This window comes from Camelina sativa, chromosome 2 (assembly GCF_030686135.1).
Source record: "Camelina sativa cultivar CO46 ecotype springtype chromosome 2, ASM3068613v1".
Lineage (NCBI taxonomy): Eukaryota > Viridiplantae > Streptophyta > Magnoliopsida > Brassicales > Brassicaceae > Camelina > Camelina sativa.
Window position 1 is genome coordinate 16,751,395 of NC_141881.1, and position 12,462 is coordinate 16,763,856.

A 12,462-nucleotide genomic window follows, 5' to 3' on the forward strand; every position below is an offset into this window, starting at 1 on the left:
GCAGAGACCATCAAGTAACATCGGGCAAGAGTCAGGAGTAAATCCGATTCTAAGCTATAGTTCAGTTAGTCATTTTGAGAAGCACAATTCTCTGTAATTAGCCGAACGGCTTATAACGGTTATATTGTAATTCGACGATCTTTGACTATCTTAATAAAAGTCCTTTGTTTCACCCTTTCTATTATATCTTCCTCGAGTTAGTAGCTATACTAGTTCAACATTTGGTGCGCATCCAGGGAAACAAACAAGGAAAGCTTTTGAAGAAAGTCCAACATCGACGAAGCACATTTTGAGCAATGGCAGAAAGAGAAACAACGGGCAGCGACGGCTATGTGGCGGACACGCCGGACCGCATCTAGCAGGCCCAAGAGGAGCTTCCAAAACCGCCGACCCGGCCCCCGACAACGCCGAACGGCTCGATCAGAGAAGGCACCAGCGCCATCGACATAGGAGCACTAATGCGAAGCATCCTGGAAAAGATCGACGCCCAAGACAGAAAGACAGAGGAACGATTCGCCACTCTCTCTAGCGTCTGTGTAAAACTACAAGAAAATGCCGAACATCCAGACGACACCAATAGAGCCGATCCCAATAGCGCCGATCAGGACCAGAGCGGGGAATTGGCCGAACTCAAAAGTCAAATGAAGGATGTCACAAGCAAGTTCCACCAAGCAACCAGTGCGGCACCTGATGTAGACCATATGTTGGAGCAGTCCCAAAAAACTCCATTCACTGCGCGAATCCGTCGGGTCGTCGTTCGTCCCGATTGCAAAATAAAGCACCTACCTCCGTATAAGGGAGATTCGGACCCAACTCACCATTTGACATCCTTCGAGATCGCAATCCATCGTTGCGAGTTTTCCCCGGAAGAGCTAGATGCTGGAAAGTGTCAGCTATTCATCGAAAACCTGAGCGGCGACGCCCTCGGCTGGTTCTCCTCTTTGCCGCCTGACTCAATCGACAGCTTCCGTACACTCTTGCTGACCTTCTTGAAACAATACTCGATATTGGCCGTCCCCACCGCGACAATCGCCGATCTCTACAATATCGAGCAAGGGGAGCATGAGCCGTTGCGAACGTTCATGGATAGGTTCAAAAAGATTGCCACACAGGTAAAAGCACCCCATACGTTTCGCTTGCAGCCCTTCACAAGGCCCTATGGTACGAATCAGCGTTCCGAAAGGATCTCAAGTTGAACAGATTCCCAACTTTCCAAGATGCCCTCCATCGAGCGGAAGTCCACATTGAACTGGAAGAAGAAAAAGTCATTTACGACAAAAAACGTGCTTCTACTGGAATTCAAGTGCCAACCGGCAAAGCAAAAGAGGTATACCACGAACCTCGCCAACACCTCGACAAAGAATACCTCGGGGACAGTAAGAAGCGCGGCGCAACGTACCTCGTCAATGACGCCCCGCCAACCCCCGCAGTCAGCTCGTCAGCTATAGTACCGACGACCCCACCAAAAGGGGCAAGAGAAGAGCCTGACCATAACTTGTATTGCGAGCTACACGAATACACCGGGCACTCTACGCAGTCTTGCAGACACTTGCAAAACGCGCTGCTGGGCAAGTACCTCAACGGCGAGGTAAAAGTGGAGTTACGCTAGTACAAGAGTAATGCCCCGCGAGGGCGAGGTCGAGGATGCCATGGGCATCAAGGACGAGGTCCAAATAACCATTTCAACAATGGACCAGCGCCGAATAACCAGCCCGCAGCTGGCAACCAGGTGGGAGGACAAGAGAACCAACCGGCTGACGCGCCACCACCTCCAGCCCGTCGTAGAATTAATGTCATAAGAGGAAGTCTACCGTACGACCCTAACTGGCCTCGCGCCTTATATCCCGTCCACGACGTCGAGAGAGCCGTACGCGATTGGTTGCCTGGCAGAACACCTATATGCCGATCATACTCTCCGATCATGTTCGGAGAAGAGGACACTGCCGAGCATCGGACTTCGCCCACTGGACCTGTCGTTGTTGAAATAAACATCGGTGATTGCTTAGTCCCGGATGTGTTGGTCGATACAGGAAGCTCCGTTAACGTCATCTTCCTGAGGGCACTCCCGCAGATAAAAGTCGACCTGCACTTGACCATGCCCGAAGTACAAACCTTGACTGGTTTCGATGGATGCTCTCTTACCTCTTCAGGAACGGTCATGCTCCCAATGAGGGTTGGTGGTACGGTTCACCTCTTTGACTTCGCAGTCGTCGACCGTCCAAGCGCGTATAATGCCATCCTTGGGACGCCTTGGCTCCATAAAATGAAAGCTGTGGTTTCCACCTACCATCAATGTGTTAAATTCCCAACGGAGTTCGGCACTTACACCCTCTACGCCGACCCAACAGCGACCCAATGGCCGCCCCGTCGCCGTGTTGACATGATAATGGGAGGATTAACAGCATGTAGAGATTCCGTGCGGTCAATTCGCGACTATGTAAAGGCCGGCACAGCTGCGGTCTGGCCAGTTAAAGTCCCACCCATTGTACCTCCGATCACGTTCACAGCAAACGGCTTGGTTGGAGTCAACTTCCCCCACAACAACCCTCTCGTCATCGAATTACACGTTGGAGAGAGCGAAGTAACAAGGATTATGGTCGACACGGGAAGCTCCGTCAACGTAATCTTCCGGGATGTCCTCGACAAAATGGAGGTCAATAATAGAGAAATCAAACCATCGATCAGGCCGCTCACCGGGTTCGACGGAAATTACATGATGACGTCCGGCACAATCAAGTTGCCAATCTACGTATCCGGCATACCCTCATGGCACAAGTTTGTTGTGGTCGATAATCCGGCTGTTTATAACATCATTCTCGGATCCCCCTGGATTCACGACATGCAGGCCGTCCCATCCACTTATCATCAGTGTGTGAAGTTCCCCCTGTCCGGCCAGATATTCACAATCAAGGGCAATCAAGCAGACGCTAGGAACTGTTTCGTAGTCGAATGCAAGTTACGGAAGGCCGCTGATTTATAGCAATCACAGCAAGCGCTGGACGAGCCGCCAGCACCTAGCCCCGAGGAAATTCCGAGTCACCACCTGCTCGACGAGATCAATATCGACGAGAGTGACCCAAAGCGGTGCATTGGGATCGGCGCTGATCTCGACCCGGCAATAAGAATCGAACTGGTCCAATTCTTGAAGGACAACGCTTCCACCTTTGCCTGGTCTTTTGACGATATGGTTGGAATCAGCATGGACGTCACAAGTCATGAACTTAACGTCGATCCCACTTATAAACCCGTCAAGCAGAAGCGGCGGAAGCTCGGACCCGAACGGTCTAAAGCAGTAAATGATGAGGTCAAAAAATTGTTAGATGCTGGGTCAATCATGGAGGTTAAGTATCCTGAGTGGCTAGCAAACCCGGTGGTGGTTAAAAAGAAAAATGGGAAGAACAGAGTCTGCATCGACTTCACGGATCTCAATAAAGCCTGCCCCAAGGATAGCTACCCGCTACCACATATAGAGAGGCTCGTCGAGGCCACGGCGGGCAATGCATTGCTCTCCTTCATGGATGCCTTCTCAGGATATAACCAAATCTTGATGCACACCGACGACCGCGAAAAAACCACCTTTATCACAGATCAAGGCACGTTCTGCTACAAAGTAATGCCGTTCGGTTTGAAAAACGCGGGAGCCACTTATCAACGTCTTGTCAATAAGATCTTTGCAGACCAATTAGGAATAACTATGGAGGTGTACATCGACGATATGTTAGTCAAATCCGCGAGCGCAAACGATCACGTCGAGCACCTGCGAAAGTGTTTTCAAACCCTGAATAAGTATAACATGAAACTCAACCCGGCAAAATGCTCATTCGGTGTGACGTCAGGAGAATTTCTAGGGTATATCGTCACAAAAAGGGGAATAGAGGCAAACCCGAAGCAAATAAAAGCCATACTCGACATGCCCTCGCCGCAAAACAAGCGCAAAGTCCAACGCCTGACCGGCAGGATAGCAGCTTTAAACCGATTCATTTCGCGGTCAACCGATAAAAGCTTGCCGTTCTACCAATTGCTACGATCGACGAACAAAGCGTACGAATGGACCGCCGAATGCGAGCAGGCGTTCGTCGAGTTAAAAACTTATTTAACCACCCCTCCCATACTTTCAAAGCCCGAGGAAGGAGAAAAGCACTACCTATATATCGCCGTTTCGGGGTCGGCAGTTAGCGGAGTATTAGTCAGAGACGACCGAGGCGAACAAAAGCCAATCTTCTACGTCAGCAAGACCCTCGACGGGGCTGAGTTGCGTTATCCGAACCTGGAAAAAATGGCATACGCCGTGGTAATTTCAGCTCGTAAGCTCAGACCCTATTTCCAATCACATACAATCGCGGTCCTGACGAACCAACCTCTGCGGCAAATTCTGCATAGCCCGGGACAATCAGGTCGCATGGCGAAGTGGGCAGTCGAATTAAGTGAGTATGATATCGAATATCTAGGCCGAACTTGCATGAAGTCTCAAGTATTGGCAGATTTCATTGTCGAACTGCCCCAACATTTCACCTCTCCTAGCTCAAGCGAAGAGAACTGGTATTTGTACGTCGACGGAGCTTCGTTGCAGCATGGTTCAGGAATTGGGATTCGCCTAACATCCCCAGCTGGAGAGGTTGTTGAGTAGTCGTTCCGCCTCAACTTCACCGCAACAAACAATGAGTCAGAGTATGAAGCTTTACTTGCCGGAATGCGGCTCGCAGCGGGGATCGGCGTAAAAAGGCTTCACGCCTACTGCGATTCCCAGCTCGTCGCAAACCAATACAATGGAGAGTACGGTACCAAATGCGGCCGCATGGACGCATACTTAAAGATAGTAAAGGAGCTCGCAAAGGGGTTCGACCATTTCATGATCGACAAGATACCTCGAAGCGCCAACGCTCCTGCAGACGCTCTGGCCGTCTTAGCATCAACCTCAGATCCGGACCTACGTCGGGTAATACCAGTCGAGAGTATTTCAGTAAGTAGCATCGACACTGGGGCTCAAGTTAACATCATATCTGCCGACCCGGCGGAACATGCCGACCTTGACGATGAGGCACAACCTAACCATGAGGCCAAGCCCGCTGCCGAACCCGCGGACTGGCGCCAAGAAATACTTCAGTACATCAATGAAGGAGTAGTCCCGGCGCCTTAAAAAGAAAGCGGCACAGTACGTTATAGTCGAGGGACGCCTTTACCGTTGGAGCGCGGCCGGCATATTACTACATTGCATCTCGACAGAAGAGGCCCAGCGAGTAATGCAGGAAACGCATGAAGGAGCCGGAGGAAACCACTCCGGCGGACACGCCTTAGCACTAAAAATCAGGAAACATGGAATATACTGGCCGACTATGGTCAGTGACTGCAAACAGTTCGCCATAAAGTGTGAAAAGTGTCATAGACATGCGTCCGATATACACGCCCCGGCAGAATTACTCTCAACAACAACAGTGCCGTATCCGTTTATGAGATGGGCAATGGATATCGTCGGACCACTGCCCGCGTCGCACGGCAAAAAGTTTCTTCTTATATTGACTGACTACTTCACCAAATGGGTTGAGGCTGATTCCTATAAGAAAATCCAAGCGAATGAGGTCCAAAATTTTGTGTGGAAAAATATAATATGCCGACACGGATTACCTTACGAAATCGTAACAGATAACGGATCGCAGTTTATATCCAAAAATTCGATGATTTCTGCGCAAGTTGGCGTATCCGGCTCAGTAAGTCAACCCCGAGGTACCCTCAAGGCAACTGTCAGGCTGAGGCGACCAATAAGACTATCTTAAGTGGCTTAAAAAAGCGGCTCGAAGAAAAGAAAGGCCTCTGGGCCGACGAGCTAGACGGCGTGCTATGGTCTCACTGAACAACTCCGCGAAGAGCATCAGGACAAACACCATTCTCGCTAGCTTATGGCCTGGAAGCAATGGCGCCAGCCGAAGTAAGCGTCGACAGTTTACGTCAGACCATGCTAGTCAAGAACGCCGAGCTAAACGACGAAATGCTCTATGACAGCCTCGACGAGATCGAAGAGCTACGAGATCGCGCCTTGCTCCGAATTCAGAATTACCAGCAGGCAGCAGCTCGTCATTATAACAAAAAGGTCAACCTGCGATCCTTCCCTCGTTCTACGCAAGGTGTTCGAAAACACCGCCGAGCTCAACGCTGGTAAGCTCGGTGCAAAATGGGAAGGGCCGTACCAAGTATCCAGAATTGTTCGCCCAGGAGTTTACGAACTAATTACCATGTCCGGCGAAGCTATTCCGCGATCCTGGAACGCTGGCAACCTTAAGCGCTACTTCTATTAAGAAATTTATACATTACGCATATTATATTTCTGTTTCCATCTAGAAGTATTTAATATCTATGTAATTTGAACTACAATCGGCTTGATCCTTTTTTTCTTAAAAAAAAAAAGGGTACGTAGGCAACCTGAAAAGGTGCAGCCACTACTTATGAATGCAATTTTCTTTGAAAATCCCTGCGTTCCTTTTATTAAGCATATTGTCTTGCAAAAATCGACAAACATCATACAGGCAACAAAGAAAACAAAAAAATACATCCAAACAAGGTCGGCAATTTGGCCAGTTGTCCCGACTAAAACAAAATAATAATAAATTGCACTCCACGCGAAGTGCAAATCGTAAGCCGAGCTCCAACCATTGCTCACAAATAAACCAAGGCCGACAAGCAAAATAAGCCGCCACCAGCGCGCAATCTCTTCGGTTCCAAGGTAGGGAATAAGCCGAGCTTTAATACGCGAACCATACGCTTCTCGCCCCCAAAATCTAACAGCCGCATCCTGCAAAAGCAGACAAAAAAAAAACGGTTCCGAACAAAGACTTTCGGCTCGACACAATAAGATGAGAGACGTCTCACTGTTGAGGATAACCCAAACATAACATAAACACCTGAAAATAAAACCCGCCGAGCGGGTAAAGCGTTCGACAAAAAAAACATACGACCAACCGTAATACAAAAGTTCCAAGAATAGTAAGTAACCCAACACACGGGTACCAAAAAAAAAAAAGGGAACGGTTCAGCAACCGATAAAGACATATAATACGCCAAGCACCCTCAGAGACTCTCACGGACTCTACGGCTGTAGACACGAACTCGATCACGGAGCCAGAAAGGCATCGCACGAAACTTCCCGAACCCAAATCGCTCCCAATCCTCTGGCCCAGCCTCCAATTTCCGCATCCCCATCTCGAGGTCCATGATCTGCTTGACCAGAAACTCATGCTGGCGACGGTAGGCCCGGTGCTGAATCTCGATCTACCAATAACAAGAAAGAAAAAAGCAAAATAGTTAGAAGGTCGAAACTAGACAGTAGAAAGCTCAACATGATGAACTAACCGTCCTAAACCAGCCAACCGCCAAACGCCTTTCGTCGGGACTCAAGGACTGAAGGAACTCCACCGGAATCTCAGCAACACCCGGCACGAAGTTCCGCGGCAGTGGTCGAAACGGTGGTGACGCCGCAGCAACGGGTGGGCTTCTCCACGGAAAGAACAGATCGTTAGGACGAGCTTCAACGAATCAACCTGACCCGTCACTAGGCTGAGCCGGATCGACACGAACTGGCGATGGAGAACGGCCAGTTCGAGGACGACCGAAAACAATCCGTTCACTGCGATTCACCGGAACCCATTCCCCCGAGTCATCAGAGCTGCTCATGATCGAAGCGGAGAAGGAGGAAGGAGAGTATGAAGCAAGGAAAGAGTGTCAGCAAACTGAAATAAAGAAAAGATGAAGAGAAGGTTGCGTGATCCACTTTCGCCCACCCACGCCTCCCTTTATATAGCAAAGACAAGGCAGAAGTGAAGCGACACGACGGTTAACTAGACGCCCGTCCACTTTCCCGCATTTAATGCACCTCCCTCCCCAGCCAACCGTCGCCTTGCAATAAAAATCGCACCACACGCAACATCCGCATGCGGTAATGATGAGAAACGCCTTGGAAAAGCAATTCACCATTTAAACCAAACAATTAATACAGCGAACCCGAAGGGTCCAAGAGTTGCAGCCACTTAGCGCATTAACGCCCTAGCTCGTCAAAAAAGGGGGGAACTATGGCAAATCCTAACTTTGCCTAAGTCTCGCCCCAGCTCGTCAAAAAAGGGGGGGAGACTATGGCAAATCCTAACTTTCCCTAAGTCTCGCCCTCGCTCGTCAAAAAGGGGGGGACTATGGCAAATCCTAACTTTGCCTAAGTCTCGCCCCAGCTCGTCAAAAAAGGGGGGGACTATGGCAAATCCTAACTTTGCCTAAGTCTCGCCCCTGCTCGTCAAAAAGGGGGGGACTACGACAAATCCTAACTTTGCCTAAGTCTCGCCTCCAGCTCGTCGAAAAGAGGGGGACTGTGGCAAATCCTAACTTTGCCTAAGCCTCGCCCCAGCTCGTCAAAAAAGAAAAAAAAAACATGTAATAAACTGCAAGGACAGAACTTCGCAAACTTAGAACCGTTACCATCATTCACAACCAAAAGGGAGGGGGAATTAATAAACTACCCTCAAAGTATTCAAGTCATACTCAAAAAAAAAACGGAGACGCAAAACATAAATAAGTCTTAAACGATAAGAGCCACAAACGGCATAGTTCCAAAGCCTCGCAGGGCCTATTCCGGCACAATTTCACCCTCGCCTTCAGAGGCAATAACTGGAGCAGGGGCTAGCGGATCCCTCACGCTTGCATCACTGACAAGCCCAGCAATTTGAATGCTACGACCTTCAATCCCTTCGGAAATCGGAGCCACAGCAGCATCCGCCAAAGCAAGGCCGGTCACAATGTCCAGTTCCGGCGTTTCCTGTCTCACCACCTGTGTCTCAGCATTGGGAGCCTGTCAAGAACCGTTTGCCTCCTTAGAAGATCGCGAACCTCAAAGAAATCAGGAGTCGGCGGGTCAGCAGACTTATCAACCAAATCTGAGGATCAACAAAAACAAAGACAGTTAGCAATCAACAACGGGAGCAAAAGGAAAAGGATAAAGGATCACCCAAGAAACTACCAGGGGACAAATTCCATTCAGTCTTATAACCTATTGACACATCCTCTACCAAGGCATCATCAACCTTAGCATAGAAGTATATGTTCAGCCAAGTATGGGTTTTTGACGGCGGATGGTCCATCAGCTTATATCCCGGCGTGGCACTAGCATACCAAATGCCGTTAAAACCCTTCTGCCTAGTAAAACGCATCATATCCTCAACAAAGAAGGCGGTCAATTTGACCCCGCACTGGTCAGCAAGGTGCTTAAGACCAATCATGTTACGAATAGTATGGACGGTAAGCTGCGTAATAGCAATCTGACGACGCCAACAATACTCCATCATGAAGGCTGAAATCGGAAAGCGGAGACCACCCTTAGTAAAAAATGGTTCATATAAACTAATAAACCCGTCAGGGCACTTAAATACACGCTCCTCAGAAGTCGGACATACAACAGAAACGCGCAAGGGGGAATTACAAAAGTCAATCATCGCACAGAGAGAGTCGGCATCACAAAGTGACTTTCCCGAATCAAAAGTGCATCCGGGTAGTCAGTCCCTTTGCCAATCTCGATCTCATCCTCGAGAGACACATTATTGGACGAGTGGTCAGATCCGGCTTCGCCACGGGAGCAAGGCGAATCGGGATAACCAGATCTGTCAGGACTAGAATTGCCTGCCTCAGGTTTGACTGGAGTTCCGGAAGGTGCAAGGAATCCCGGATCAACTTCGAGTATCAGAGAACGACCCGGCGATTCTACTATCCTACTTCGCCTACGAAGCCTAGACGAATATGCTGAGACTCCGGAATCGGACGAGTCGGCAGCCTGCATCGACGGACCAGCCTCAGAGGAACCAGTAGGCGAACGCTCGTTCAAAAATTCCTCACAAGAACCCGACATCGAATTCGAATCGACAGTTACAACAACAAACCCGATCGGGAGAAAGTATAAGCTATACTAAAAATCTAAAAGATAACTAAGGAAGAAGATAAAAAAAAAAGAAAAGAGAAAGGTTCCAACGAAAGAGAGAGAAGGGTTACCTCAATTTTTGCGGCTGGAGAAGAACTGAAGAGGGCACCCCAAAAAGTCTCCTTTTATAAGCCGCGGAAAAAGAAACCCTTAAAGTAGCAATGGGCGCGAAACGACGCAACCCTAGGAAACGACGTTCCAGTTTTCCTCTCCTCGACAGAGTATAAAAGATCGGGCCAACGTTTCGATAACGAGCCAGACTTAATATTTCCCGAACAAGCTCATTGGCCCAAGGCTGACCACAATGAACTAAGGGGGGGACAATTGTTGGATATGGGTTTCACCCAGCCTTAACAGGCTTTCCTGCAGGCCCACTATCGAAACAGTCATCCCAAAAACCCAGGAAGGTAGACCAACTAAAACCCACTTGTCGGGCCGATTAAGTTCCTGGAAGGCCCAATTAAGACGGACAGCCCAATAAATGACGGCCCGAATAAGAACGATCGCCGACTTTACTTGAGGACAATCCCACATCGATCCCGAGGCAGAGAGGTGAAACGTCCCATCAGCTATAAATACCAAGGGAGCAGCTTGCAGAGACCATCAAGTAACATCGGGCAAGAGTCAGGAGTAAATCCGATTCTAAGCTATAGTTCAGTTAGTCATTTGAGAAGCACAATTCTCTGTAATTAGCCGAACGGCTTATAACGGTTATATTGTAATTCGACGATCTTTGACTATCTTAATAAAAGTCCTTTGTTTCACCCTTTCTATTATATCTTCCTCGAGTTAGTAGCTATACTAGTTCAACAAATATATTTCCTGGTAATTGCAAAACACTGTCCTTTGAGTTTGGTTTTGAAGTTAGCAAATTGGTGACTCTCTCTAACTCTATTGAATTTTCTTGGTTGAATTAACCTTTCTTGCTCATATACTTCTTGTGAGAATTTGAGATTTACCTGCTTTTGTTTTTCTCTTTGGTCTTGTAGTTTCAAAATTGTTTATTTGTTCTTTCTCTCAGTTTGATTTCTCTGCCAATCTTTAGATCCAAGGTGCTGTTGACGTTATAGAAGATCGTTTTGCGTGTGAGCTTTCTGGTCAAGAACTGCTTTAGTGTTTATCAACTTTGTAGAAGAGATGCATCTGTGGCCATCATTGAAACTTCGGAACTCCTTCAAGAGCACTAGCCAGAAGAGATTTCAAAGGATGAACAGTGGGAAACAAAGCCAAAGCAATCAGCAGAAACTCCTTGACGGCGACATCAGGCAGCACCGAGATTTCATCTGGTGGTGGGTTTGCTCTTGTTTGCAGAGATGTTGCCATGGTTCTTTCTTGCTGCTACTGCTGTTTCTGCTGTGGAGGTAATATGATAAACATTCTCTATACTTCTCCCTTTAACTAGTATCTGTGTGATCTCTGGATGAAACTAGGTTGTGTGAAACCAGATCAGCTCTCAGGCGTAGAATTTGGATTGTTGATTAAGTTTTAGAAAAAAAGATTTTAGTTCCGTGTCACTCATATGGTATCAGTTTAGCATTTCTGATAAAAAAAAAATCATGGTTGAATTTGGATAATTGATTCTTCCTTTTCGATTTCTCTGATTCGGATTCCTTTGTTTTTTTTTTTTGCTCAGCTTGCATTGATGATGAAGAGATTTGATGCAAGATCCTGGTGGAGGAGGAGGATGTGAAAAGTTATTATTAGCCTTAGAAAACACCAGTGTCTCAATTTAGAAAATATAGTTTGTATTAACTTTCTAGTTTTCACCTTTTGCCAATCAAATTTATATAGTGTTTGATTTAGAATACACTATATTGATTGGCTTTCTCAAGTAGATGGGCATGTTGTTAAAATCTACATAACTTTCTGAATTCTATTGTTTTTCTGGTATAATTATTAAACTACATTATACTGTTCATGTGTTCGATTTGATTTTGGTGTTTAAGTTTTCTGCTTGCGTGTTATGTAACACAACTAGTAAAACTAGTTTGTGTGATTGTGTGGTAATATTTTAGTTTTAACACTCTATAACAAAAAAGAAAAAACTATAGTAGATGTTTCAATATGTGTTTCAACAAGGTTTGTGACATGTATAAAAAAGTGAAAATATACTAGTTTGACACAAATTTGGCAATTAATTGTTAGATTAACACTCCATCCTATCCAATAATTAGAATGACACAATTTTTATGTAAAAAGACTAAAAGCCCAGAATTTTTTTTTTTCTTAATTTTTTTTTGAAAAACGAAAAACCAAAAAAATATAGGATTTAATATTTTGATTGATAATTAATAAAAAATATAAAATGCTTAAAATATGATGTTTAATTTTAATGTAGAAAGACTAAAAACCCAGAAACTTTTTCTTTTCTCAATTTTTTTTTTGAAAAAACGAAAAACCAAAAAAATATAGGATTTAATATTTTGATTTTAAAATATAATTAATAAAAAATATAAAATGATTAAAAATATGATGTTTATTTTTAATGTAATTTATAAAAATAAAATATGATTTAAAAT

The 12,462-nt window shown here is 46.3% G+C and overlaps 2 protein-coding genes and 1 pseudogene across 3 annotated transcripts; 2 read left to right on the forward strand and 1 right to left on the reverse strand.

The window, feature by feature from the left end:
• The first annotated feature begins 458 nt into the window (after window positions 1-458).
• On the forward strand, window positions 459-4,627 carry LOC147948741 (uncharacterized). Its single transcript, XM_087468394.1, has 4 exons — window positions 459-1,112; window positions 1,154-1,588; window positions 1,712-2,941; window positions 2,990-4,627. The coding sequence occupies exons 1-4, from the start codon at window positions 459-461 to the stop codon at window positions 4,625-4,627; spliced, it is 3,957 nt and encodes a 1,318-aa protein (XP_087324520.1).
• Window positions 4,628-7,059: 2,432 nt separating this feature from the next.
• On the reverse strand, window positions 7,060-7,662 carry LOC147948742 (uncharacterized). Its single transcript, XM_087468400.1, has 3 exons — window positions 7,535-7,662; window positions 7,342-7,480; window positions 7,060-7,260 (listed from the first exon to the last, which is right to left on the reverse strand). Exons 1-3 carry the CDS (start codon window positions 7,660-7,662, stop codon window positions 7,060-7,062), a joined length of 468 nt encoding a protein of 155 aa, XP_087324526.1.
• A 2,741-nt stretch (window positions 7,663-10,403) lies between these two features.
• Window positions 10,404-11,856, forward strand: LOC104723370 (uncharacterized; annotated as a pseudogene). The gene is made up of 3 exons (XR_015573727.1): window positions 10,404-10,818; window positions 10,989-11,304; window positions 11,577-11,856. The product of XR_015573727.1 is annotated as an uncharacterized LOC104723370 (transcript).
• The last annotated feature ends 606 nt before the right edge of the window (window positions 11,857-12,462 follow it).